The following is a 26,075-nucleotide window of genomic DNA, read 5'->3' as shown; positions in this document are numbered from 1 at the left end:
GCCATTGATGTCTCTTGCCCTAGAATCCTCTGAATCCACACTCCTCACTCCTTCATTCAGCCCCCTTTTCTCGCAGCATGCCAACCCCTCCATCCTCGGCATCTTCGACCCGTCTCTTTGTTGGCAATCTACACCCCTCTGTCAGCGACTACGACCTCGTCCAACTCTTCCAGCCATACGGCCACCTTACCAAGCTCGACGTCGTCTTTCACCGCAGCGGACCGCTACGGGGCAAGCCAAAAGGATTTGCATTCGTAGAATTCAGCAAGAGGGAGGACTCGCTCAGGGCAAAGGTCGAGCTCGATGGCAAGCCTTTCAAAGCGGGGAGGACGCTCAGCGTCAATTTCGCCAACCAGGTCGACGAGGCGACAGGCGGTGGGACTGGAAAAGCCGTGCGACGTCGCCATGACGACGATGAATTGAGACCGACGACATTGAGTCTGGTCAAGAACGCCAGGCAGGTCAAAGGAGGAGCAGACGCAAAGATTGCAGCTATGGAGGCAAAGTTGGCTGCTTTGAGACAGAAGAAGGCGGGAGGTGGGGGCGAAGCAGAAGAGTCGTCGCCGAAATCGTCATCCTCATCGGCGTTGAAGAGGGCACCAGCGAGTGCAGGGCTCCCTGTCAAGCCGCCGCCGTCCTCGTCGTCATCGACCCCACCGCGATGAAGGGGGACAAGCGCGTGACGCGACGTGGGGTGGATGGAGTGGACGGGAAGCGCGACGTTGCATCGCATGCTTCCTTTTTCCTCTTCCCGCTCCCAATCATCCGCATCATCGATCAACCATCACTCCTCTAGCCCTCACAATGGGCAAAGCAGCAAAGCTGTATAAGCGCCCCACGCTCAAGGAGAGGCAACGCAAGCAACGATCCTCGGCCGCAGAGTCGAGCGCTCAAGCTGGCAAGAGCAGCGCAGCCGCCGCCGACTTGAATGAGCTGAAACGTCAGGCAAGGATCGAGAAGCAGGCAATCGCGGTGGAAAAGAATAGGGAGAGGCAGAGAAGAGAAGCCGCAAAGCAGCAGGGAGAGCAGCAGCAGCAGCGCAGAACGGCAACTCAAGAGGTGGATGGATCGCCTGATGACGAGGATGACGAGGACGAGGGGGAGGAGGAGCAGGGACAGGAGGCAGCCGCGAAACCTAAGCGCACCCGCAGCGGCCGTGCAAAGAAGCGCTACAAGGTGGCAGAAGGAGAGGCTAGGACACCCAAAGAGGCTGGCATCGATTACATCAGGCAGTGGGAGGGGCGGCGGGCGTAGGGGTGGACATAGCCGTAGAGCAAAGCTGAGATAGCAGATGCGCAGCAACAAGGGCGCGCAGCATGCGTAGCATTATATTTGACATCACGCTGCTATGCCAATGCATTCCGACGATTCATCGCACGCCGATGAGTACGCTCGGGTTAGCTCAGTAATATGTCTCTTTGTACCACCGCTGAGCCTGGATCTGAAAAATCAATCGGGCAGTGGGGCTCGTCTCCACCTCTTTGGTCTGTGGCTGCCGCGAATGCCGTCTCCGCGTGGAGGCGGTCCGAGGTTCCCGCCATCGAGGTGAGCTTACCTTCCCGGGCGCTGCAACAAATACATAACGCCTTGTATTGCCATTGTTTCGACCTCATCACTCGATCATCTCGCAATCATGTCCGCTCCCGCCATCAAGCAGCAACAGCAGATCCCGCTCCCAGGCAACCCTGCCACGTCGGCCGCTGCCGGGCTGGGAGTCTCGCGCATCTCCCTGGGCCTCATGGGTATGACCTGGACTGACCCTTCGCAGTTCACTCCAGACGACCAAGCCTTTGCCGTCATTCGCCGCTCCATTCACGAAGGTGGTGTCACTCTCCTCGACGCAGGCCAATTTTACGGTCCGCAATCTGACCCACACGCCAACCTTAAGCTCGTCAAGCGCTACTTTGACAAGTACCCAGACGACAAGGACAAGGTTCTCCTCTGCGTCAAGGGAGGCTTCGACCTCTTCTCTCCCGGCGGATATGCAGAGAAGGGATTTGCAGGGATGAACCCGCTCACCGACCTAGACAAGCTGCGCGAGAGCGTCAAGCTCATTCGTCAGGAGCTCGGGAGCGACGCGGGAGGCAAGGATATCGATCTGTGGGAGCCCGCACGATACCCTAAGAACGTCGATGTAGGCGAGATGACACGCAAGCACATTGCATTGCGCGATGAGGGACTGTTCAGGGGGCTCGCATTGAGCGAGGTTGGAGGCAAGACGATTCGCGAAGCGTGGGAGGCAAGCAAGGGCGGCGTAGCTGCGATTGAGATCGAATACAGCGCCTTTTGCCTCGAGGCAGAGGAGCAGGGTGTGCTCGCTGCTTGCGAGGAGTTCAAGATTCCCATTCTCGCGTACTCGCCCGTAGGCAAGGTAAGGCGCGGCGCTGGACCGTGACGTACTCTCTCGTGTACACAGGCTGACCTCCCAGCACCGCGCCCAGGGCTTCCTCACGGGCACCATCACGTCACGCTCCGAGATCCCAGAGGGGGACCTCCGCCTTCGCATGGACCAATACGCCGAAGAGAACTTCCAGCACAACGTTGACGTCGCCGACAAACTCAAATCCATTGCCACGGAGAAGGGCGTCACCGCCTCGCAGCTGGCTTTGGCCTGGATCCTCGCTCGAAGCCCAATCATGACGGCTATCCCCGGTACGAGGCAGCCGGACCGTGCCATTGAGAATGCAGCGGCGGCTGAAGTGAAGCTGACGCAGGAAGATCTCAAGGAGATTGCAGACGTCTTGGAGAAGAACAAGCCAAAAGGTGGACGAGCGTTCGAGCATGCGAGGCAGCATATGAATTTGTGGGCGTGAATGGCCCGTGGAGCGTGTGCGAATACCATTGCCATTTCCCTCCCTTGAGTGCGTGGGACCAATGTTTGACCGTCTACTCGTCATCCGGGTCAGCGTCGTCTTGGTCGGCCTCTTCACCATCATCGGCGGCAGCGGCGTCCGGCTCGCCGTCGTCTGCGACCTCCTCCTCCTCCTCTTCATCCCCCTCCTCCTCATCATCATCGTCGCCCTTCTTGGCCTTGGAGTTGGACGCGCCGCCCTGCTCACCAGCCTTGCGCTTCGATCCGGCGCCGGCTCTATACGCGAGGGAGGAGAGTATGGTTAGCTGGGGTGGATGATGAGAGGAACGAAGCGCGTACTCACTTCTCATCCTCGTCATCTTCGTCCTCCTCCTCTTCCTCTTCCTCCTCTTCGTCATCGTCGTCGTCTCCACCTTCCTCATCGTCGTCATCATCATCATCGTCTCCCTCCTCGTCGTCATCTCCCTCCTCAAAGTCCTCGTCCTCCTCCTCATCGTCATCGTCGGCCTCCTCGAGGAGCTCCTTGGTAGCGCTCTGCTGAGCCTTCTCGGCAGCAGGGCGCTGCGTCTCCTTGGCAGCGGCAGCTGGGCCCTCGTCAGGGGTGTAAGGAGTGGTTGTCTTGGCCATCTTGTGGGTGGTGATTATTTGTGGGTTGATGTGGCTGAGAAGGAGGGGAATGGGGGGATTATGCGGGATAGGAGCGGATTAAGAAGGAATCAGTGGGAAGGGCGAGCCGCGTAAAGAGGGAGGACGAATGCGACGCACTCGCACTCGCGCTGGCTTCCTCGATTCGCCCCGCCGCTCGCTGAGGCGCGACACGACGACGAGCCTTCGCGTCCGTGCGTTGCAGTGGGCAACCTCCACCTCGAAGAGCAACTTGAGGCTGCCGGGCTGACGTCGCCCACGCAGCAAGGCGCAGAAAGGCTCAACGATGCGCGCCTGGCTCTCATCGAGCCGTCTTGCTCCTCGCATGAGTGGTGCAAAGGCTGATGGAAGCAACCGTCCAGGAGATCGAGAGCTTCGCGTCACCCAAATGTAAGGAGCACCCGTATGTCTGCCCCTCGACACGTGAACGATAATGGAGCAAGGGAAGAAGCCGCCACCACGTGAACTCGGTCGCTCAGCACCTCCTCCAGCCCAGCAGGTCAAGGCAAAACATCACGATAGCATTACAGCAACCTGACCGTCTAGTTGTTTGGGTAGAATCCGCCCTTCTCGCTCTTCTTGCCAAGTCTGCCCTCGCTGACCAACTTCTCTAGCAGAGGAGTCTCCGCGACCATCTCAGCAGAGATTTCACCCGTAGCGACGCGCGAATCCCTCCAACCCTTGGCGATGTGCGAGAGTGTGTCGAGTCCGACGAGGTCCGAGAGCTCGAATGGACCCATAGGGTCTGCGGGTGCGTGCAATAGAAGACGGTGGTTAGTGACATTCTGTGGTAGCCCATGACGTCAGGCGCACTCACATCCAGCACCGAGCTTCATTGCCGTATCCACATCCTTGGGGGTGGCCTCTCCTCGCTCAACGAGTCGAATGGCCTCGAGCATGTACGGGACGAGCAAGCGGTTGACGATGAAGCCTGGTGAGTCGACGCAGGCTACAGGCGTCTTGCCAGACTTGCGAGCGACGTCCATCAGGGAGTTGAAAGCCTGAGCGTGCGCGAAGGAGAGCGTCAGGATTAGCCAATGCAGGCAAGGCAGACGTGGCATGACAGGTACGCACATCATCCGTCGTCTCCTTGGTGCGGACAATCTCCACCAACGGCATCTGAGGGGCGGGGTTGAAGGCGTGGAAGCCTGTGCGGGTGGAAATTCAATACGCAGGTTCAAGACTCTGCCCTTGTCGCGCAGCACTCACCTCCAAAGAGCTCCTTCCTCTGGACGCTCTTGGCGATGTCTGTGATGCTCAATGAGCTCGTGTTGCTCGCAAAGATGGCCTCCTTTGGCGCCTTCTGGTCGAGGAACTTGAAGAGCTCCTGCTTGATGCCCACGTTCTCGATGATGGCTTCGATGACCTGGGGGTGGCGGGGTGAGGAGATCAGTAGGCGGATCTTTTCACAAGATCCGGCAAGCTCGGACTCACCAGATCGGTGCTCTCCACCGCCTTACCAGCGTCCGTCGTGACATTGATGGAGTCAACGATTCCCTTGACGAACTTGGCCTGCTCCTCCTCCCCTTTGTCCGCCATCTTCTTCTTTGCGATGCGGGTCAAAGACTTGGAGATGATCTTCTGCCCGTTCGCAACAGCCTTGTCCGTAACGTCGGTGAGGGTGACATTGTACCCTCCCTTGTGTGCGAGGATCTGAGCGATCCCGGCACCCATCAACCCGGCGCCGAAGACGGTCACGTTCTTGACATCGCGGGCCACGGCTGGTGAGGTGGAAAAGGCGCGCAAGGCCGATGAGGAGGCGGTGGGCGCCAAGGCTAGACGAGTGCGAGCAGTTGCGGCGAGCATGATGATTGGAAGTTGTGGTTGAGTTGAGGATGAGAAGATGCCAGGATCGCCTCGCAATCTTGGCTGACCTCCGGCAATCAATGCGAGGCTTTCCGCCTCCACGATCGAGGCGGGTGTGAAAGAGAAGCCGGCTGGGCCGAGGTGCGGGCGCGTCGGTGAGCTCAATGCGCTCCAATTTTGGGCCTTCATCTTGAAGTCAACTGGACCAACCCACCACCTGCTGAGGTAGGCCTCGAAGACTCTGCAATCCGCAGCCCACCATCGCGGCCTCACCACCTCGTTCGAGATGGCCCCCGTCTGGAAGCATTCTGCAATCGACGCGGTTTCGCAGCTCGCCACGCCTCATTGTCGCACACACGAATCATGAGAACGTACTTTCTATGAGACAAAGTCGCTTGATAATACAAAGGGGCTTGAAAGCAACGAGGGAGAACACGGCCTGAGACTCGCTCCTCGTGCTACTTCTTCGCTGCGGCAGTAGCAGCTGCCAAGGCAGCAGACAGATCAAGATGGAACGCCGGGCAGAGATCTGCGCCCCACAAGACGGCCACTGAAGCTGCAGACCCAGCGTCGTCGTCTTCGTCGTTGCGGCTGATGGCACCTTCCTCAGCGAGGCGGTCCTTGTTTGTTGAAGAAACAGAGGAGGTAGGCCGAGATGTCGAAGCTGCCGCGCCCGAGTCGAGGACATCGACGTCATCGACACGGTCTGCCGAGGAGGAACCACTGCCCTTGTCCTCGGCCTGCTCTTGCCTTCTTCTCCTCGTGTGCTCCTCGATGCGACGTAGCGCTTGCTCCTGCGGCCCGAGAGCATTGCGCGTCGATACGACGGGTGCAATCTCGATGACATGGCCCTGCGTTGAGCCAGTGCCAAACCCACCAGCCAGGAGAGCTCGGCGTACCCAAGGCGAGAGGAGGGTTGCGAAATGAAACTCGATCGGCTGCCCCGCGTAGCGTTCGAGAGCGGCACGAACATCGACCAGCGTTTGGACCGACGTCGTGTCGACGTTGGCTACGCTGCTAAAGTCGAAAATGAAGGCGCGCAGAACTGGGCGTGGGTCCTCCTGGAAACCGCCGCCAACAGCCTCGCCTATCTTGGCGTCGAGATTGCGCTTGGCCTTTGAGAACGTAAAGGGGCGCAAAACCTTGGCCAACAGAGGATTGATCGGACCAGGATCGTTCCAAGGACGATCGCCGGGTCGAGCATAGGCAGAAGCTCGGCCAGGTCGGGTCACCGTCTTGACGTGCTGGATGATGAAGTCGCCGAGGGCAGAAGCGTTGGGGTACGTGAAGGCCTGGCGGAGAGCGAAGACGATTGTGAGTACGTTGGGATTTGTGAAGCTGACTGGCGGCACTCACCTCTTCGAAACGCAGCATCAAGACGCCAGGCGGAGGAGGTGTGACCTTGACACTTGGATCGCGAAGCCCGCCGCGATCATCGAGGGGGACAAAGGCGACCCGACTTGGCGCATTGTCGGTCTGTGTTGCCTCCGGCGAATCGTCGTGCCGAATGTCTACCGTTCCGAGGAAGCTTGCGCGTGGCTTGGCGATGCGTACAAGGAGTAGGACCAATGATGCACCAATCGATGTGTAGACGCCATTCTCGAGGCTGCTGAAGACGCTGACGAAGACGGCGGCTAGGAAGATGAGCATCTCGAAGGGTGAGATGAGCCAGAAGCGGTACACCGCGCGGGGTGAGGCGAGAAGGTCGATGACCCTGAGAGCAGGAAGTATACAGCGTGGTCCGGTCAGCGTCAGCAGCAAGCGAGGCGTCAAGACTTGGTTGGTGAGGTACTTACGCGTGAATGATGATCGCTGAAAGGGCTGCCGATGGGATCCTGAGGGTAGAACAGGTGATGCGCGAGGGTTAGTAGAGGCACGCTGGTACCGGGGGACAACGGGAGCTGTACTCACCAGTAGAAGACTCCATTCAAGGCGTAGAGTGCAATGACGACAAGCACTGCAGTGACCCAGCCAGCCAGAGGAGTTCGGACGCCCGACTTGGCCTTGATGGCGGAGCGCGAGAAGGAACCAGTGGCGGCGTAACCGCCCAAAAAGGGGCCAAAGATGTTCGTCGCTCCGATCGCGAGGAGTTCTTGTGAGGGCACGATGCGGTAACCATATTGACGACCAAAGGAACGCGAAATCGCGATGTGCTCGAGCAGGAGGACGATGGCAGACACAGGTAGCTCGCTAGCCATGTCTGATAGAAGGGTTGTGTTGAGATTGGGCACACCGACGTGCTGGAATCCACGAGGAACCGTCTTGAGGAGGCTGATCGGATAGCTCTTCTGCTGTGCGTACGTGTAATTGTTCCCAACCCACAGCCTTGCTGCGATGGTGAGGACGATGATGACAAAGGCGCTGCGGAAGACCGAGATGAAGAAGCACACTCGTGCTGCCTTGGGATAGCGCCGAGGGATGTGGACGCACGCTGATCGGATGGCATACAGCGAGAAGAGGGCCGTGAGGCCAAAGGCGGCATCGATCTTGGTGCGCGGTAAGCCCTTAAGCGTGTCAATGATGACCCTGTACGCCGCCTGACCATTCGTATTGACCCCACTGATTCCCATCAACTTTGGGACTTGTGAGGCGGCGATGGTGATGGCTGAGCCCGTTGTGAAACCCGCAATGCCTGGCGATGGGATGAATTCAGTGATCCAGCTGGGATGAGGATTGGAGCGTCAGCCGTTGTCAGCGCTCAATGCCATTCGCATCGACGCACCCAAGACGAAGTAGACCCAGGCCTAACGTGATGACTCCACACATGAAGGCGAGTGCCGAAGCGATGACCTCAGGAGACCATGCGTCCGTCCTCGACATGACCTTCACGATGACGTTACTGCGCGGTGACTCGAATGTCAGCTCTTTGGCGTGTCTAAGCAGAAGAGAAAGGCAATGTCCTTACCTAGTTTGCAGCGACATGACGGCAACCTGGGCGTGATCGGAGCCATCGTAGGTCAAGAGTGAGCGGGGGCACGTCCTCTCTGTCTCGACATCTCGTTACTTACAGGCCCTACGGAGACGTCTTTTGATGTGGCAAAGAGGGGATAAAGGACCACTCCCGTCAAAGACGAGTAGAGGCCATATTCTGGGCGCAAGCCAGCGAGTGTAGCGTAACTCATACTCTGCGGAACCAGTACGAGTGCGACGGTGATGCCGGCAATGAGGTCTCCCACACCCCACTGCAGGTTGTAGCGAGTGATCCAGTGCGTAAAGGGGAAAAGAGAGTCGAGATAGGCGGCAGCTTTGGAGCCTGGATGATTGAAGATGTCTCCAAGCCAGTCCTTGGACGAGACCATGGGCACGCCGATGCGATGTGCCTCGATGTCATTGTAGCCGATGAGCCACCTCCAAGCTGACTGTCTACCCTTAGCTACCGACGAGACGCCGTGCGGCTGCGTCTCTGGCAAGTGTGCTGGGTCCTCCTCTTCAGCTGGAGAGCGAAAGAGGCGCGACATGGTAGTGATGATGCTAGTGGGGAGGCGAAGGAGGAGGAAGGAAGGAGGGTGGATGGGGGGGCAGCCTGGTCTGCGCGAGCAGAAGCCAGTTAATCTATAGCGCAGTCAGGTTGAGACCTTTGGTGAAGGCTCTGAGCTGGGTATGATGTCGCACGCAACTCCGTCAAAAGATGCTGCGAGTAGGACAATGGATGGTGAGGTGAAGTGAGGTCGAGAAGGCGACGTGGCGATGCGGGGACGTCGTGTGGCGTCGTGTGGTTCCTGAAAAGACCTCGTCAAATTGAAAGGCGAAGGTCGAGGCGTGGGAGGATCAGGAACCGCCAATCTCGAATGATGTTCAAGAGCGAACAAGTGTCGCCATCGCACGACGCGCCTAGCGCATCCAATGCTACCTTTGAATTTCCGGCTAATAGCGTCGACCGCGAAGCACGACATCGCATACAGCCATGAGTTCATTGCGCAGACGCGGGACCCTAATTCACGCCGCCACGTGCGCACGAGTGGCGCTGCAACGGAACAAGCGGCAAATCAAAGTCCCGTCGTGCAGCGGCAGCGCGGGCGAGCCCAAGGCAGGCCACAAATAGTCGTACCCTCAATCGTGCTTTGCATTTCTGTGATTTGGCCACATTCGATACGGGTGGATGAATTAATGGTAGGGGTGAGGTCAAGAGAGATGGAGTGATAGTCAAGGTAAGAGAAGAGTGGTGAAGAAATAGAGTAGTGATGTTTGAGAGTAATGACGCTTGGGGGGATCATGCCACCGCTTGCATCACACGCGGGTAAGTACGCCTGATCATCTCGAAGAGTTCGGGGTTCTGTGAGGCGAAGCAGTCAGCAAGCGCACCAGCTCGTCCTCCTGCACTCCACACTACTCACCTTCTGCTGAAGAATGTATGGGTCCTCGGCCAGGGCGACGAACAGCGTGCTCGTGCCCGAGTTGATGGCGCCGTCGCCGAGGGAGAGACAGATCTGGATACCCATGGCGACGGCGACGAGGAGGATGACGGAGATGTAGGAGCTCTGATCGTTGATGTACGTCGGGTCCGTGCGCTTGAGGTAGACGTAGGCGAAGATGCCGCTGCGTCGTGTAGTGGGGGCGGGCGAGCGAGAGCGTCAGTAGGGGATATAATACACTTCTCGGCGCCTGTACCCACGTAATGACGCCGACGATGACAGAGCCAAAGGAGAAGACAATGCCCGTGAGGCAGTCTTGAGCAATTGCATCAATTCCACGATCCTTGACCAGCCTCCACGTCTCCTTGGCGGCCTTGATGTAGCTGTTGCCGTAGAGGGCGATATTGATGTAGGCATACTTGTTGAAGAGCTCGACGGCCCATTGAACGCATCCGAGCAAGCAGTTGGCTACGCATGCGATGGCCGCACCTACCATGTCACCGCCAGCCGCTTCACTGGACTGGACGATACTGAGGACGGCGCGCAGGAGGTCGAGGAGGGCGATGATGAGGGACCCAAATGCGAGGGATCCAAGGGAGAGAGAGATGGCTCGTCCAAAGGACTTGATGGAAGCTCCCCGCGCCTTGTCGCCAGGCAGCGCGTAGTACCACGCGCCAAAGGTTCCCGCAATCGTGGTAAAGAAGACGGCCTTGATGAGCTCGCTGGTCCAGTAGTAGGCGACGCCGATGAAGACGATCAAGCCCGTTACCGCACCTGAGCCGGTGTTGCCTCCCGTACTGCTGGCTGCGCCCGAGGGCGAGAAGCGTTGGTAAACGCTCACCAAAGTCCATGCGGTCCAGATGGAGAAGAAAGCCTGGATGACGGTGCCAAGGAGAGCCCAAAAGTAGACGGACGGATGGCTCTTGGTCGCATCGATGACCGTTTTCAGCAGAAGACGGGTGAGGGGAATGCGCGATCGCATGAAGAAGTAGGAGACGATTGAGAGGATGGCAAAGAGTGTGAAGATGCTGCGGGCGCGAGGGGGCGCAAGCGGGGTGTCAGCTGCGGTTCAAAAGGCGTATCTCGCGGGCGCTACTCACATGGCAGCCGACCAGAACTTCTCAATCCAGAGGTATACCTGGCAGAGACGATAAGGTAATTCAGGGTCATTAAACGCTGCACCAGATCCGACTCGTAACTGTCGTGCCGCGCCGCGCACGCACCGCATAACCGATGTTGAAAATGACGCTGAGGATGAGGGTGAGCTCGAGGATGAAACGTGTTGCGACGCGCACGAGAATAAGGTAGAGGATGCTGAACACCAAGGCTACAGCGCAGGAGAGCGTCAACAGAATGGCAGTGTGTTGGTTGAGCGTGCCACTGCTGCCTCCAGTCGAATCTCCTATGCCGCCTTGGACACCGGAGATGCTGTACTCTCGCAGACAGTAGACGCTGAGGCCAACGAAGCCACCAAAGACGACGAGCCAGAGGACGAGGAAGATGGGGTCGCGTAGCCTTACTTTGGCGGGCTTGAAGCGCTCGCCCTCGTAGCCATTGGGCGCGAGGGGCATGGGTCCTCCGCCATTGTATTTCTGGTCGTAGCCTCCTGGACCGCCGGCCTGTTGTTGGTAGTACTGTTGCTGCTGGCCGCCTTGTTGGTAGCCGTTCTGAGGTCCAGGGCCATACGGACCAGATTGTTGCATCCCGTAGCTCATCTTGCGCGGGCTGCACGGACTACAGGGGAGAGATGGTGATGATAGGTGGTGAAGATGAGGTGTGCGGGCCAAACAGTCAGTCGAAAGGTGACTGAGGAGCGAGCAGGCGAGCATCTACCGTTGATTGCTGCCTCGCACCACAGCCCGTTGTGCCCTGCTGCCCCTTCCGCTCGATGCGCTAAAATGCCGCACCTGCATGCAGAGAGCCTCACCACGACGTCAAGGAGCGGCTTCTTCGCTTGCCCGCCCGCCATCTGTCTTGCTTCCGTTCCGCCTATCTCGACATCGACGAATGCGATGGCTCGTGCGTGGGTTATGTGCGTTGAGGCAGCTGCGCTTCCGTAAGCGATTGAGCTCTTGGGCAACTTGGATCAGGGTCCAGAGGAGAACGAGCGCTGCTCCTTCCTGCCTCCGCCTTTCGTTACCAAACAACAACAACAACGACAACGACAACGGTCTGCAGGAAGTCGTAGCCATCATGGCCCCTAAAGCTGGATCCGCACGTGTCCTCTACTGGTTCCGCACCGACCTGCGTCTTCACGACTCACCAGCTCTGGCCAAAGCCCTCGCCCTCTCCCCCAAAGCCTTCTTTCCCGTCTTCAACTTCGACCCGCACTATGCATTCGAGCAAGCAGTGGGCGCTCGTCGCTTTCGTTTCTTGCTCGAATCGATGCAGGACCTCAGCGACGAGATTCGAAAGATCAACAAGAATTCACAGCTCCTCGTCACACGCGGAGACCCTCGACGGCGCATCAAAGAACTCTGCGAGAAGTGGGAGGTCACCCACGTCGCTTTCGAGGAAGACCACAACGATTACGGCCGCACTCGTGACGCCGAAGTACGTCAGGCGCTCGAAAAGGCCGGCATTGAGATCGTCTCCTGCGAAGGTCACCACCTATACCCGATCAAGGAGGTCCTCAAGAAGAATGGCAACAAGCCTACGACGTCGATGAGCGCATATCAAAAGGCAATCTCGTCGCTCGGGGACGTGCCTAAGCCAACTGAGACGCCAAAGTCACTGCCCGACCCTCTCGCCCCCGGCTCTGACAAGGTCGACATGAAGAAGCTCTTTCAACTCGTCGACGACCTCGCTCCGCTCAATAAGGATCCTGGACCGCCCGAAGTCGACGTCAATCACGAGAAGCACGGTGGGCAGCGACACGGCGACGTCACGCTCTACGACACTGTCGCAGAGAAGGAGAGCGATCCATTCGCAGTCCCCACTCTCAAGTCGCTCGGCATGGATGAGCCCCAAGACAACATGTGCAAGCCCATTCGCGGTGGGTCCTCTGTAGCCCTCAAGCGCCTCGACGACCTCTGCAAGGATCCGTCCTACCTCGCTACTTTTGCCAAGCCGCAGACAAGCCCCTCGACTGACCCCGATGCTCCTTCAACTACGCTGCTCTCCCCGTACATCAAGTTCGGCTGCCTTGGCATCCGCTACTTCTGGCACAAGACCAAAGAGACCAAGAAGAAGCACAAGGGTGGCGGTGTGACTGACATTCCCGAGGGGATGGAGGGTCAGCTCCTATTCCGCGACATGTACGCTGCGTGCGAGGCTGCCATTGGTGACGCCTTCCATGGTGTGAGGGGCAACTCGATGGCCAAATACTTTGACTGGTATCTGCCTGACGCGTACGACGACAAGGGCAACAAGATTGTGCCTCGTCCGCGTGGGGACGAGGAGAGTGAGAAGAGACTGGCCGCCTGGGAGTCCGGAACTACGGGCTTCCCTTGGATCGACGCCAACATGCGTATGCTGAGGCAGTGCGGATGTGAGTGCGCGCGCGCGAGAGAGGCAGCATCGCGATACGGCCCACTGACCCCTCTCTTGCACGTTAGGGATGCACCACCTGGGCCGTCACAGCACGGCAGCCTTCCTGACTCGCGCTCAATGCTTCATCTCGTGGGAGCGAGGCGCCGAGGTGTACTCCAAGTACCTCCTCGACTGGTGAGCACGATCGGCAAGAGCATCGCAGGTCCTTAGCGCTGATCCTTCTTCCCTCGCTGGCAGGGACCCTTCGTCCAACTCCGGCAACTGGATGTGGCTCTCCGCGACTGCATTCTTCTCGCAATTCTTCCGCGTCTACGGCCTCGCCACCTTCCCCGCGAAATACGACAAGGATGGCTACCTCGTCCGCAAGTTCTGCCCCGAGCTCAAAGACGTGCCCAAGAAGTACATCTACTCGCCTCATCTCATGTCCGACGCTGAGCAGAAGCAGGCAAAGTGCATCATCGGCAAGGACTACCCTGCGCCTATCCTCGACGAAAAGGAGGAGAAGCAGCATTGCCTCGACCGCATGGGGTACGGGTACAAGCAAAAGCTGATGGGTGACGCAAAGGAGGTCATGAATGGGTCGGCCGAGGACAAGTTCAGAAAGGGGCATGGCATCCCTCACCCTGCGCTGTTCGAAAAGGGAAGGCAGGACAAGAAGATGTACGTGCGCAGGCGGAGGGCTAGGAGTTGTGCAGAATACTCACTTTCTCTCGCCCTCGTCCCCATCCTCGCAGCCCCGATTGGGCCAAGGCTCCCCCTGCCGACGAGGCTCTCGACGGCGTCAGCAAGGAGAACAAGGATGAGATCGAGCCCCACGAGACGGACAACCACGATCACGAGGACAATGAGAACGACGAGACGGACGCAAAGGATGTCAAAGCCGAGGATATCGGCGCCGCTGACGCCGAGAATGGTGAGGGAGAGGGGTCCAAGGAATCGGCAGCAGGCTCCAAGCGCAAGAGCAAGAGCGGTGAAGGCGAAGGTGACAGCAAGCGTCAGAAGAAAGGCGGTAAAAAGTAGGCGGAGGGCGGTAAAAAGTAGGCGGAGGACGATGAATTTGAGAGAGCAGACGCTTCGACGAGGCTGGCTGTTGGGCTATTGACATGACGCGGCGGGTGGCTGACTCAAGGTTTGCTTTTTGTCGATGTGATCGCGTTAATGATACACGAATGCGAGGTAGCGAAGGACGTTGCAGAGGCGTGTCGTGGCTTCGTGTTGTGAGGTGTTGTGAGAGTGGTGGGGCTTGGGCGTGGGCGGAGTCTATTGATCTTGAAGAGATGGTATGAATGTGCTAGTGGCCGTGCGAATAGTGTGATGCTGATTGAATGCTGGTGAAGTGTGTGTCCGGCTGAGTGCTCAGCTGGTGCGCAAGGGTGTGAGGTTCTGGAGCAAGGCCCACGATGTCCCACGCGTGTCCGACTGGCTTCGAGCCCTGGTAGAGAAGGCCGCTTGCGAGTGAACAGGGCTGAGATGCCCTTGAGCGTTGATCTTGGTGAGGCTGGTCACCGAGGGGCTGCGGTCGAGGCGCGGAGAGGTGACAGCCGGAGGTTTCCAGCTGCTTGACAGGCTCTCGATGCTTGTATTCGCATTGCGTTGCCCCCATGCCTGCCCGATGATGCCGTCACTCTTGCGCCTGTTGTGGTGGATACGTCTGATGGCCTCAGCGGCCGTAGCAGTTGCGGTGGCTGCGCTCGACGTGCTCGCACGCTGATGCTTGCCAAACTTGGGGACAAGAGACTGAATGGGGCTGCCCGAGGTGCGAGGAAGGCTGAGTCGGTGGTGAGGCTTGGTCGGAGCGAGGATAGGAGAGCCACTGGTAGCGCTGGGTCGACGGCAAAAGGAGAGGCAGACGTTGAATCGAGTTCGTTTGGTAGTGCTTGGGTCTTGGCTGCCATCCTCGTAGTGAAGCCATTCGACGCATTCGCACTCGGGAGTACAGGCTGTGTCTTCGCTGATGTCGTCGGCGAGATCGAGATCATCATCGTCGTCTCGATCCAGATCGAAGGCGAGGTCCTCGAGGTCGCGGGCCAGAGGATCGTCGTCTGCGCAGCAGGGCCTCAGGCTACGGCATCGACCTCGAGGAAGCGAAGGTGGGCTGCCAACGGCAGGGCGAATGGGTCGATCGTGCGGCGGCAGGGCTGGCATTGTGGCAGGCGAGTCAAGAGGTATTGCGAGAATGGTGAAAGGTGGAAGAGTTCTACGAGGGAATGATGGCGGCGATGAGGAGTGCGGCGGCGCTAGCAAGGGGGGAGCACCAGGGATAACTGCCCCGAAGGTGGTGAGGACACGCAGGCCTACTTTGTGGTGAGCGGGGCTGATAGTGAGGGTAGGCGCGGGTGGTGATGGTAGGGAAGCAAGAAGAAAGGACCGTCGATCGCGGCGACGATAAGCTTTTGCTGGCTGGCAGATTATCGAGCCGTTGCGGACCTAAGTCCGCGACTTGCTGGCCGATGGCGAGCTCGCCGCTCGTGCTCGTGCTCGCCGCTCGTGCTCGTGCTCACACTTCTTCCTTCTTCCTATCTGACTCGCTTGGCTGGCAACGAGCGAACAAACACAGCGTCCCTCCTCGTCCGCTCTTGCACCACGACCACTTTCGAGTCAATCAGGTCCCGCTCAGCGACGACCCCTCAGCGGCGGAAGAACAAAAACAAGGTCGAAAAAGGGACCAAAAGGGCCCGTGCGCAAGCTCAGCCGGGCCGATAAACGGTCCGAAGGCACCTCGCCAGCTCTCTCAGCTCGCAACCCGTGGGCGGTGCAGCGCAAGAGCACGGCAGCGAGCAGGGTGTGGCACCCCATCTTCCTCGCTCAGCTCGCTCGCCATCAATGCCTCGAATGTCGGAGCAGTCAGAAGCACTTCGCACCAGGCCATAGCAGCCAATGTGACCCGGGTATGATACAATTTAAGGTAAAGCGGGGCCATCGAGTCATATGACGGGTCAGACCAAAAGAAGACAAGGCGCGGCGCACCCGCATTGAGTGGCCGAGCAGGGTAGCGCGGAGGAGGACGGCGCCGAGAGGGTAAGGTTGCGTGCGCTGCCGGCCCTCGCCGTGGACGCCGCCAACGCCGCCAGAGCCGCCCGCGCCCCCGCCGCTCGCGCCTACACCTTTGCCCAGATCTCTGAGCCGACGGCAAGGATGAGGTTGAAGAGATCATCGCGATGCAAGACGTTGGAGAAGAAGAGCGACGACTTGTTGGTGCGCGCAATCTGCAGGCCGGGAGAGTTCCAGATCAGGAGCTGGAGCGACTTGGTCTTAGCCAAGCCAGCAATGTCTTCAAGTGGTCTGCGAGTGTGACAAGGGGACAGAGAGGTCAGCTCAAGCGTGCACGTAAGCCCACACCTCGCGCCTCGCGCCTCGCTCCCCGCTCCCCGCTCCCCGCACCTAGCACCTCGCACCTCGCACTCACGTCTTGCAGCTCTTGTGCTGGCCGAGGCCGCGAAAGTAGACGTGACGAGTCGTGACCGTAAGGTGGCCGGGCACACCACGATGCTGGCAGAAGAATTGTCCGAGCTTCTTTGGCTTGAATTGCTTCTCGCCGTCTCGACTATCGCCAACCTCCTCTTCCAAGCCCCAGAGCGTATCCTCTTCCTCATTGATCGGTCGCATCGCACCCCCTGTCGAGTGAAAAGGGGATGGGTAAGCAGGGTCAATAGCTAGTCCCGAGTCTTCTACTCTCTCGCACTTACCCTTTACGGCGTGCGCTGCCTCGCTGCGACGCTGAGTCTTCTTCTTGGACGATGAGCGGCCCGTAGACTGAGCCTTCTCTAGCTGTCGTCGTCGCAAAATCTGAATGGCGAACTGGGCATCCGTAGGCGAGCCCCACAGTGACCACCAGACGGGGGAGAGAGGGCGACGATAGCGTGGGTAATGTGACTGTAGTGGCAAGAGACAGAAGAAGCTGGCATGGGAGGAGAGAGGAGTGAGTCGTGGCTGTGGCTCTTCGGCACGTCTTGCCCGTACTCACGAGAAGCCCAAGAAGAAGAACCTGCAGAGTAGTGAATCGGGTCAGTCAGGGTGTGTCTCGTCATCTCGGGCTGCGACGCCAGCTCACCAGAGCTTCCAAATGTAGTAGGCCGGCACCACCGTCACGACGACGGTCAAAATCGAAAACAGCGTAAAGGTCCGCCAAGTAGCTTGGGGGTTACGCCACAGAATCAGATTCTTGACCTTTTCGTGGAAGTCTGCAATGTCACCCGCAGCCAGCTGCACAGCAAAGCCGTACTTGGCGGCGAAGCGCTTGTAGATCTCCAAGATGTCCAAGCGCGAGCGTCGTCGCAGCCGTTCTGCTAGACGGTCAGCCTCGACGCCTCGAGCCATGCGTGCGCGTACCTGTTCATGTAGGTACGATGCCTCTGGAGGGAAGAAGCGGAATTGCAGGATATCTAGGCGGGGCCGGCGAAGAGATGTGAGCTCTGAGTACAACGACGCCCCCTCTCTAGCCGCACTCACAGTACATGATCGAAAGTCCAAAGGCCGTAGGAAGGAGATCGGTCCACCACAGCACAAAGTAGAGCATCGCAGCCGTAGCTGTGCGACGAGGGTTGTCCCAGCGATACAATCGGCGGATGCCAAAGCCCAGCCTCTCCCAGAATGGCGCGATGAGGTAGAGCCTGCGAAAAAAGGAGCCGCAGTTAGCAAGGGCATACGCTGTAGACTCCTCGTCTCCCTGCGCACACGTACCTCTCGAGATGACTCCTCGCTCTGCCCTCGCGATACGTCTGATCCGTGGTGTTGTCAAGCTCCTCGGGCGCGTACCGCTCCACCAGCGCCAAGATGTAGGCGATGCAGAACGCAACGCCATCAACGCGCTCACCCTCGCGGGGGTCTACGGTCGCTTCGATCTCGCCCGACTGGTCGATGAGCTCCCACGCTCCATCTGTCGCGCCCACCTCGTTCGGCCCGCCATGGTACTCGTGCTCGGCGTCGTGTACATTGTCGACTGGATCCGCGACGGCCTTGAGCTCACCGACTGAACCTTTGCCGCCGACCGATGCTTGCTGAGAAGGCGCTGCATTTCCTTCCTGCTTCTGCTTGTCAAGCTGCTTGGCGAGACGCTCATTCTTCTCGGTGAGGCTACGGCGGCCCAGTGGGGCACCAAAGAGTGGCATCTGTGCGTGCGGGAACGATTGTCAGAGCTCGTTTCCTTCTCTCGCTGCTCGCGACGCGACACTATGCACCTCCTCATCCTTGTCTGGCAGTCCCGTAGAGAGACCTCTCGGCACGAATCCAGTCTCGGGCGACCACTTGACGTGCGGTCCCTGCGAGCTGTTCGGATGCGAGCTGATAGGCTGCGACTCCCCGCCACCCAGAAATCCTTTGCGCTCCTTCTTCGGCGATGGTTGAGCGACTTCTCTTGGCGGAGGGGCCCCTTGACCCTCTTGCCGCGCCAACGCCTGCAATCCTCGATCCACGTGTGTCAGAACCGTAACGCGCTTGCCCTCCCTCGCGGCAACGGCAGCCTCGTCTGGGGGTACGCGAAAGTCTTCCCACTGCGGCATCCTGCGTCGAGGAAAATGGAGCGAGGCGGGCACTCTCACTTCGCGCGTATGACGATTGAAGTTCTTGAGGAAGCTCTTGAGTTCGAGCTCCTCGAGTTCGAGTAGAGGAGCACTCAGCTTCGAGTTGGCGCCGCCGCTGGCCAGACTTTGATCGCCTGGCGAATCTGTTGACCGCCAGCTCTTCAAAGATCGCGTGGACGCCGACTTCTGAGGAGGCTGCGTGAACTCCTCGTCGAGAATGGATGCCGTGGAAGAGAGGGAGGATGATGATGAGGCAGCCTGTAGGACAGGCGTGTCGTGCGTGCCTGATGGTGATCCGGGGGAGTTGGCTTCTGTCGCAAAGCCGTCGTGGAGCAGAGTGGGACTTCTGGCTCCATCCGCTTCCTCTCCCTCCTCGCCCTCGTCATCGGAAACGTCAACTCCGCAGATGCCAAAGTAGCTGGGCTTGGATGCTGACGGCGGCGATGTGCGAATACGATCCTGCTCCCTCGCGTGATGTCTTTTGCTATGACCAGGCGATCGCGTGGGCGGCTGTAGATCGTCAAAACCTCCTGGTACCTCCTTCTTTGCCTCGAGCGTCTCGCGCGGCTCAATGACCTCGTCGGGCGTCTTTGGCTTGCTTCTGACTCCTGCCTTTGTCACCTTGCCACTCTTACGATTCGCTTTTGCCAGCCGCAGTTCGTCTTCTGCCTCTCTGATCTTCTCCTTCTCCAGTCGGTCCTTAAGCTCCGCGGCTTTGAGAAAGTGACCGTAATCTCCCTCTGCATCGCTGGGCGTATGCTTGCCGCTTGGTAGGCGTGATGAAGTAGACTTGCGTCGACTTGGGCCCGACTTTCGAGGCGACGTCTCTTCCTCGCCCTCTTCCTCTCCATCCGCCACCGCCGCAGCCCCGCCGCTGCTGGCTCGTGATGGCTTGAGACGGTCGATGAAGGCGACGAGCTTGTTGGATGGTCGTCGGCTGGCTGTTGGTGATCGCGTGATCCCTTCTGTGTCGTCGACAAAGACGTCGCCCATGGAGTCGCGGCTCTTGCGTGATCGTGGGCCTGCCATGGCGGCCGTCGATGACGAAGAGGGAGAGAGAGGTGCGTTGCCAGGATAGCGTGGTACTGATGCTTCCGATTGCTTTGCAGATGTGGATGGCTGAGGACGGCGAGAAGAGGATGGCAATGATGAAGATGAAGCTATGGACGACGAGGATGAAGGCCGCCGTCGCTGCCTTTGCAGCAGGCGCGACCCGGATCGCTCTTCGGTATCAGCCATTGTCCAAAATTGGAGCAGGCTAAGCAGACGATTAAGCAAGGGACCCCCCTGAGCACCGAAAGATTCGATGCGATAGCGCTGCCCGTCGTTTTGGCCGCTGGAAACCGGGTTCGATGCCCACTACAAAGGGATGCTGTGTGAGCAGCAGCAGCAGCCAGGCAACAAGAGCAGCAAAGACTTGGGCGCAGGTCCCGGGCAATTGCAGAGAAACCCTGGTCTCGCAGATGAGCTGACTGAGCAAAAGGGAACGCGTGGAGGAGGAATGTGAGAGTGAGGTGGTCGAAGCCAAGGCCGGTCGGTATCCCTACGAATCCGGCGGTCTAAGCAGGCGGGCTGCCGGGACGACGGGTGCAGGCGCGTGGTGCGTCGGAGTTGAAAGCGCCCTCTGGCTGACGACCCTCTTGCTATTTGTGGCGTTTCACATGGAAGCGCGAGGCGCGGGCACAAGGTAATCCACCGTAGCTCAGGCGGCGAGGAGAGATGTCGATTAGTTCTGACGTGATGAAGGCCGTGGCGAGATAATGTCGCGATGGTGCAGCCAAGATTGCAGACCAAGACAAGAGAGGTTCGAGCGACGAGGTGCAAGGCGCGTGGTGCCGCCAGTCGTCATCACCATAGGCTAGCTTGGTCCACTCGTGCGAGGTTCGACCACCTGGTGGGTGGACCGATAGATGGCCGATGGAGGAAAAGGAGGAAGAGCACTACTGCTGCTCGCTCCTTCAAGTTGCGAAAACCCATGATACTCAATGAGCGGCGGCCTATATGCTCGGCGCAGCGGTCATTGCACGAAAGCTTGCTCTTGAGGGTGGGCGTGGAGTAGGAAGAGGGATGGTAAGATGCGGGCTATCATGGACTGGCTGAGCATGTATCTGCCCGGCATTGAAAGACAATGGTCCGAGTGACACGGCAACTCGCAGGAGATGCCAGGGCCCTGCGTTGTAGAAGTCGGGCGTGAGAAGGCGGACTGGCCGTCGTGGCGCTTGGCTGAAGTCCCAAAAAAGCTGCAGCGAGCGGCGCACGGACGGACGGACGGAAGATGAGCGGAGAGAGAGTGCGAGTGCGCCTTGACCTCCAAGCCACATCGTACGAAACAGTACGACTCAGCGTCATGGCCGCCTCTCCTTCTCCCGCTCCCACTCGCAAGTCTGCTCGATCGGCGGCTCGCAAGGAGTCGCGCGAGTCTGACGGCGGCCCGAAGCAAGAGAGCGACGAGGAAAAGGAGAATGACAAGATGGCCAGCTCCTCTCGTCGACGCTTATCATCGTCGTCGGCCGCCTCCTCGAGCAAGCATACAGAGACTGCCCTGCTCCAGCCTCAGGCCCCCTACCCAGCCGTTGAAGCCAAGATCAACGACTCGATCATCTACGCTTTCTTCCGATACTGCGCCGAGAGGCACAAGATTTACCACCGCAAGGAGGCAGGAGTTCCAGCAGCAGAGCTCAGCGAGGATCAGCTCTTCGTCAAAGGCAGATACGGCAATGTCTTCCGTCAGCTCGACCGTGGCAGTGCCTTTGTGCGTGACAACATCATCAACAAGGGCGACCAGTCCAACGACGAGATTTGCTTCCGCGTCTTTCTCTACAATGTCTTTTCAAACACAGAGACCTACGCGCGATGGGAGAAGGAGCTTGGCGAAGTGCCGTCGCTCAAGAACTTTGACGTCGCAGCATACACCAAAATCCTCGACCCAGTCGTAGCGGCTGGCGGGCGTATCTACTCGAGCGGCTTCCAACTTGTTCCTCCCACCAATGTCTTTCCCAAGATGAGCGGGCACGCCGCCTCCCTCCGCCTGCTCAAGCTCATGGTCGACGTAGGCTTGGCTGAGAGGATCCAGAAGTGCAAGTACATCGTCGATGCCAGCGCGCTTGTGCAGACGCTTCCCACGCTCGGCGGCTTCCTATCACTCAAGTGAGTGGCGTGCAAGTACGGCCGTACAGCGGCGCATAGTGCTGACTCCTCGTGCCGCTCTCGCTCGCACAGCCTACTCTGCTACCTCAATGAGAGCCCTCACATCAACCTCGAGTACCGCGACTGGGCTTCATGCGGGCCTGGAGCTCGAGAGACGCTCGCAAAGATCTTTGGACACTCTGTCATCAATTCAGTCGCCATGGAGGAGGCCGGGCTTCTCTGGCTCAAGGAGAATCAGTGGCGCTACTGGGCTCGCCTCGGTGAGGATCCTCCTCAATGCCCTGGCATCCCGCCTGGTATGCGTGTGCTTGACTTTGAGGTGAGTGCGCGAGGGTCGTACGGTTGGAAGGACGCTCTGCTGACCGCTCGCTCTCCTCAGAACGCCCTGTGCTGGCATCATCGCTACATGGCCGCTCAGCGTGCTCAAGGCATCCCCTTCTCGGCTAATCCCGAATACGATGCTGCAGTCACCGACATCTCCGTTGACCCTAGCAAGATCGCTGCCTTCGAGGAGAGCGAGACCGAGAAGGCCGAGGGGGCAGTCGAGAGGGCAGTCGAGAGAGCAGCCGAGGAGGTGCCAGCAGCAAGCGCAGGCCCAGCAAGCGCAGGCTCAGCTCAGAAGGATGACAAGACGGGAGGTCATGAGGCCGAAGGGGCGGTAGAGATGGGGGTCGAGTCAGGGGCAGATGACACAGGTCCATCCGGAGGCGAGACGGGCGGAGGGTCCGAACAGATAGAGGCCGAACAGAAGGCAGTAGGTGCAGGTTCGTCCGAAGGCGAAAGGGAGGAAGTAATGGAAGTCGAAATGAAGGTGGAGGAGGGAGACTCGTTGAAGGAACAACGAGGATGCGAGGAAGACTCGACTGAGGAGCAGCGTGGAGGGCAGCGAGACGCGTCCGAGGAGCAGAGCGAAGGCGTCTACGAGATTGAGAAGATTGTCAACCGTCGTCCCAACAGCAACAGCATCTTCCGCGTCCGCTGGGCCGGCTACCCTCCCGAGGTGAGCGAGCGCGGTGCTTCAATGACGAGACGCCGAGACGCAGTGAGCTGACCTGGTCACCCTCGCTAACACGCCGCTAGGACGATACCTGGGAGCATACTACCACGATTGAAGCTGGTGGCAAGGACGCACTCGACGAATTTCGCGCTTGGATCACGCTCGTCGAAGATATGATTGCGCACATCAACAAGAATCTCAAGTTCAAGACTCGATTCATCACCAAGGGCTGTGACATCAAGAAGAAGAAGGCGAGCGCCGTTGCTCGCGCTGCTTCGGCCCGCAAGACGGCCGAAGCAAGCAAGAAGAAGATTAGCACCGCTGCCAAGGCCATCTCTGCTCGTCGAGAACGCGGTTCGTCGAAGCGTCGTCGTTGAGCGGGAGAGCAATCCCGTCGCGCGAGGAGCTCTCTAGCTTTTCTCGTCAGTCACCTTTTGTCCCTCGAGCCCCTTTCGTCGAGCCAATCTCAAGCCACGCATATCCATTCGTCCGTTCTCGCGCTTCCTTCGTATCGTCGGCCGTGTTGAGCCGATTTTTCTGGTGAGATGGTGGACGGAAGATCCGAAAGAAGCAGCTCGAGTCGCGTGTGGCTTGACATGCCAAGGCACAATCGCGCAGGGCAGCCCAAAAAAAAATCGACGAATGGGCGCCGGCTGTCCGGCTCGCAGGGGAGACGACGACGAGATTTTGTTTCGACCGGGACCCTGAGTCGCGGCGGCGGTCGTGTCGACTGGCCCTCGCGGCTGACACCACGCATCAGTCAGTCAATCGGACGTAGCAACTCATTGCAGCAACTCAACGCAACACACGAACGATGATGCACGCTCGCGAGACGTGCGAGACGTGCGAGACGGCTGAGCAAGGATGGAGGTCGCACACACATCTGGCTTCTTAAGCGGGCGAAAGCATGGCAAGATGACTTGAGACTGACCTCCGCCTTTTCTACTTCTACCACTCATCTCCCCTTTCCCCCATCCTCTTCGTCACTCCCATCCTCCTCATCGTTCCCATCCCCTCTCTCACCGCTCCTTGCCTCATTCATGCCGATCTCACACGATACGCCGCCCGCCATCAGCTCCTCGAGCACTTACGAGCTCGACACGATGCCTCAGAGCGAGTCGAGCACCGTCCGCATTCCTTCATCGAGCACCACCGACCTGCCAGCATCCAACACTCTGTCCACTGAGCCATCGACTGTGTTTAACACGCCTCGTGCCTCGACGTCGCTCAGCAACCTCGTCGACGCTTACAAAGCTAGGGAAGAGGGCAAGAAGCTGTCCGGCGAAGGCGTCGAGTGGCTTGTTGATCCTCCCTCTGCTGTCAAGGAGCACGATGCCCCGTCGAGCCTCTCACGCCTCGATTTGCCCAGCTCACCACGCTCGCAGGAAACCATTACCATCCATAAGCGCGAGGAGAGCGGCGCTACCACGCACCCTGAAGACTCGGAGCAGTACATAGTCAAGGTGGAAGGCGACAAGGACCCGTTGGATGCGCACAATCTGCCCTTTGCTTGGAAGTTTCTTGCCTGCTTTTCCGTTGCTTTCAATGCACTCATAGTCAGGTGAGTGTGCGAGCGTGCAACGAGATGTGGGTGCGAGCAACGAGTGACCAGGCTGACCTTTCCTTGGCGCTCCGCCCACGCAGCTCCTTTGGATCCGCCTACCTCTTCATCACACCCGACCTCGAGCAAGCATTCGGCGCTAGCCAGACGGTCGTCACCACGGGCTTCGTAGTCTACGTCATTGGATGGGGACCAGGTCCGCTCATCTGGGCTCCCCTCGCCGAGTCCATTGGTCGTAAGCCCGTCTACATTGGCTCTTCTCTCGCCTGGACATGCTTCAACATCGGCTGCGCCCGAGCTCAATCCGTCTCGACGATGATCGTCTGCCGTTTCTTTGCAGGCTTCTTTGGCTGCGCTTGCTTGACGAATGGTGGGGGGACCAACACCGACATCTTTGCTGGCCTCGCCATTGCACGCAGCATCGCCTTGTACTCTGCCGTCGTCTTCCTCGGTCCTGTGCTGGGTCCCATCATTGGCGGCGCTATCCAGACGTACGCACCAAGCGTAGGATCACTCGAGGGCGACACTGCAGGCTGGAGGTGGCTCTTCTACGCAGCCATCATCAGCGGCGCCTTCTCGACGCTCCTCTACGTCATCTCGCCCGAGACTCTGATCAACAAGCGGCTGCAGAGGCGTGTCAAGGAGCGCAGACAGCGCGACCCACTGCATGCCCCTCTGTATGGCACTGAGGCTGACAAGCATGGGATGTCGACGGTAGCCAAGATGGCGAGCGTGGCTGGTGGTGCTATCAACATGTGAGTGCGCGGCGTGGTGACGTTTCCCTCCTGTCCTCGCGGCTGTCCTGACCATGTCTAGCCCCTCCTCCCCCGCACCCCGCCAGGCTTCGATCAGAACCCATCATCGTCTTTGTCTCGCTCTGGCAAACTACCGTCATGGCCATCATCTACCTCTTCTTCGACGCCTTCCCCGTCGTCTTTGGTCTCGGCCACGGCTTCAACGCCTTTCAGACTGGCCTCACGTTCATTGGCTGTGGTGTCGGTATGCTGGCCGCCTGTCTATGGTCTTTGACGGTCGACCTCCACCTCTGGATCAGGCGCCTCAAGCGTGCCAACATGGAGCGTCAACCGGAGATGCGCCTGCCTCAAGGCCTCATGGGTGCCTTTCTCACGGTAATTGGACTCTTTTGGTTTGGCTACACGAGCTTCCCGAGCATCCACTGGATGGTACCCATTGTCGGCTCAGCCGTCTACTCCTTTGGCGCTCTGAGCGTCATGCTGAGCACATTTGCCTATGTCGTGGACACGTACCTCGCTCGGTCCTCGCCCGCCTTTGCTGCGATTGGGCTCATCCGATCAGTAGCCATCGGCGTATTCCCGCTCTTTGGCGCGCAGTTCTACCTCAACCTCAAGCCTCGCAATGCTACGCTGATCCTGGCGCTCGTTGCCGTCGTCGAGATTGCCATCCCGTTGGGGGCGATGAAGTGGGGGCAGAGGCTGCGCAATAAGAGCCACTACGCGATGAAGACGACGTAGGGTGCGCGGCGCGGCGCGATAGACCATTCTTTTGTTTCTCTCGCAGCTATGACGGCGCTATAGACTTTTCATGTTGTTTGTTGCTCAGCTATCATCATAGAATATCATACCTCATCCATGCGAGCGCTGCGGGCGGTGATCTCAGAGAGAGTGGAACGGGGAAGGAGCTCGTCCGTGCTTGTCTGCTTGGGTGGAGCTGCTCTCTCTGCATGCACGCGACGCGCGCCTGCCTCGTCGTCCCCTTTCCGTCC

At 59.0% G+C, this 26,075-nt stretch overlaps 13 protein-coding genes across 13 annotated transcripts; 7 read left to right on the top strand and 6 right to left on the bottom strand.

The window, feature by feature from the left end:
* BDZ90DRAFT_94088 (RNA-binding domain-containing protein) lies at positions 1-1,149 on the top strand. Its single transcript, XM_025509965.1, has one exon. The coding sequence runs from the start codon at positions 78-80 to the stop codon at positions 663-665; it is 588 nt and encodes a 195-aa protein (XP_025359324.1). The 5' UTR covers positions 1-77; the 3' UTR covers positions 666-1,149.
* BDZ90DRAFT_268781 (hypothetical protein) lies at positions 805-1,461 on the top strand (the record flags this gene model as incomplete). Its single annotated transcript, XM_025508723.1, has 1 exon — positions 805-1,461. The coding sequence occupies one exon, from the start codon at positions 805-807 to the stop codon at positions 1,252-1,254; it is 450 nt and encodes a 149-aa protein (XP_025359323.1). The 3' UTR covers positions 1,255-1,461.
* BDZ90DRAFT_93944 (Aldo/keto reductase) lies at positions 1,462-3,214 on the top strand. The gene is made up of 3 exons (XM_025509964.1): positions 1,462-2,371; positions 2,442-2,989; positions 3,186-3,214. Exons 1-2 carry the CDS (start codon positions 1,634-1,636, stop codon positions 2,811-2,813), a joined length of 1,110 nt encoding a protein of 369 aa, XP_025359322.1. The 5' UTR covers positions 1,462-1,633; the 3' UTR covers positions 2,814-2,989; positions 3,186-3,214.
* Positions 2,887-3,762, bottom strand: BDZ90DRAFT_282043 (hypothetical protein; the record flags this gene model as incomplete). Its single annotated transcript, XM_025509420.1, has 2 exons — positions 3,156-3,762; positions 2,887-3,088 (listed from the first exon to the last, which is right to left on the bottom strand). Exons 1-2 carry the CDS (start codon positions 3,437-3,439, stop codon positions 2,887-2,889), a joined length of 486 nt encoding a protein of 161 aa, XP_025359321.1. The 5' UTR covers positions 3,440-3,762.
* An 80-nt stretch (positions 3,763-3,842) lies between these two features.
* BDZ90DRAFT_244155 (putative short chain 3-hydroxyacyl-CoA dehydrogenase mitochondrial precursor) lies at positions 3,843-5,402 on the bottom strand. The gene is made up of 5 exons (XM_025507456.1): positions 4,892-5,402; positions 4,667-4,823; positions 4,532-4,605; positions 4,275-4,458; positions 3,843-4,202 (listed from the first exon to the last, which is right to left on the bottom strand). Exons 1-5 carry the CDS (start codon positions 5,261-5,263, stop codon positions 4,000-4,002), a joined length of 990 nt encoding a protein of 329 aa, XP_025359320.1. The 5' UTR covers positions 5,264-5,402; the 3' UTR covers positions 3,843-3,999.
* Positions 5,403-5,622: 220 nt separating this feature from the next.
* On the bottom strand, positions 5,623-9,121 carry BDZ90DRAFT_234666 (sulfate permease). The gene is made up of 7 exons (XM_025507102.1): positions 8,272-9,121; positions 8,169-8,194; positions 7,986-8,102; positions 7,175-7,924; positions 7,060-7,098; positions 6,620-6,977; positions 5,623-6,555 (listed from the first exon to the last, which is right to left on the bottom strand). The coding sequence occupies exons 1-7, from the start codon at positions 8,719-8,721 to the stop codon at positions 5,722-5,724; spliced, it is 2,574 nt and encodes an 857-aa protein (XP_025359319.1). The 5' UTR covers positions 8,722-9,121; the 3' UTR covers positions 5,623-5,721.
* A 352-nt stretch (positions 9,122-9,473) lies between these two features.
* Positions 9,474-11,186, bottom strand: BDZ90DRAFT_228687 (DUF580-domain-containing protein; the record flags this gene model as incomplete). The annotated part of the gene is made up of 5 exons (XM_025504831.1): positions 9,474-9,536; positions 9,598-9,799; positions 9,876-10,643; positions 10,716-10,753; positions 10,839-11,186. The coding sequence occupies 5 exons, from the start codon at positions 11,184-11,186 to the stop codon at positions 9,474-9,476; spliced, it is 1,419 nt and encodes a 472-aa protein (XP_025359318.1).
* Positions 11,187-11,706: 520 nt separating this feature from the next.
* BDZ90DRAFT_234665 (Cryptochrome/photolyase FAD-binding domain-containing protein) lies at positions 11,707-14,360 on the top strand. Its single transcript, XM_025507101.1, has 4 exons — positions 11,707-13,105; positions 13,173-13,281; positions 13,345-13,767; positions 13,842-14,360. The coding sequence occupies exons 1-4, from the start codon at positions 11,809-11,811 to the stop codon at positions 14,125-14,127; spliced, it is 2,115 nt and encodes a 704-aa protein (XP_025359317.1). The 5' UTR covers positions 11,707-11,808; the 3' UTR covers positions 14,128-14,360.
* On the bottom strand, positions 14,006-15,350 carry BDZ90DRAFT_93441 (hypothetical protein). The gene has a single exon (XM_025509963.1). The coding sequence runs from the start codon at positions 15,250-15,252 to the stop codon at positions 14,464-14,466; it is 789 nt and encodes a 262-aa protein (XP_025359316.1). The 5' UTR covers positions 15,253-15,350; the 3' UTR covers positions 14,006-14,463.
* BDZ90DRAFT_93351 (hypothetical protein) lies at positions 15,351-16,133 on the top strand. Its single transcript, XM_025509962.1, has one exon. The coding sequence runs from the start codon at positions 15,450-15,452 to the stop codon at positions 15,999-16,001; it is 552 nt and encodes a 183-aa protein (XP_025359315.1). The 5' UTR covers positions 15,351-15,449; the 3' UTR covers positions 16,002-16,133.
* A 72-nt stretch (positions 16,134-16,205) lies between these two features.
* BDZ90DRAFT_262923 (hypothetical protein) lies at positions 16,206-19,655 on the bottom strand (the record flags this gene model as incomplete). Its single annotated transcript, XM_025508551.1, has 8 exons — positions 16,206-16,389; positions 16,514-16,721; positions 16,794-17,005; positions 17,072-17,092; positions 17,159-17,489; positions 17,557-17,717; positions 17,788-18,215; positions 18,285-19,655. The coding sequence occupies 8 exons, from the start codon at positions 19,653-19,655 to the stop codon at positions 16,206-16,208; spliced, it is 2,916 nt and encodes a 971-aa protein (XP_025359314.1).
* A 1,278-nt stretch (positions 19,656-20,933) lies between these two features.
* Positions 20,934-22,865, top strand: BDZ90DRAFT_244144 (hypothetical protein). Its single transcript, XM_025507455.1, has 3 exons — positions 20,934-21,773; positions 21,846-22,092; positions 22,153-22,865. Exons 1-3 carry the CDS (start codon positions 20,974-20,976, stop codon positions 22,822-22,824), a joined length of 1,719 nt encoding a protein of 572 aa, XP_025359313.1. The 5' UTR covers positions 20,934-20,973; the 3' UTR covers positions 22,825-22,865.
* Positions 22,866-23,511: 646 nt separating this feature from the next.
* BDZ90DRAFT_93268 (MFS general substrate transporter) lies at positions 23,512-25,876 on the top strand. The gene is made up of 3 exons (XM_025509961.1): positions 23,512-24,331; positions 24,415-25,086; positions 25,173-25,876. The coding sequence occupies exons 1-3, from the start codon at positions 23,811-23,813 to the stop codon at positions 25,822-25,824; spliced, it is 1,845 nt and encodes a 614-aa protein (XP_025359312.1). The 5' UTR covers positions 23,512-23,810; the 3' UTR covers positions 25,825-25,876.
* Positions 25,877-26,075: the final 199 nt, after the last annotated feature.

This window comes from Jaminaea rosea (genome assembly GCF_003144245.1).
Source record: "Jaminaea rosea strain MCA 5214 unplaced genomic scaffold BDZ90scaffold_18, whole genome shotgun sequence".
In the NCBI taxonomy this organism is placed as follows: Eukaryota; Fungi; Basidiomycota; class Exobasidiomycetes; order Microstromatales; genus Jaminaea; species Jaminaea rosea.
This window is presented reverse-complemented; position numbering and strand designations above follow the sequence as displayed.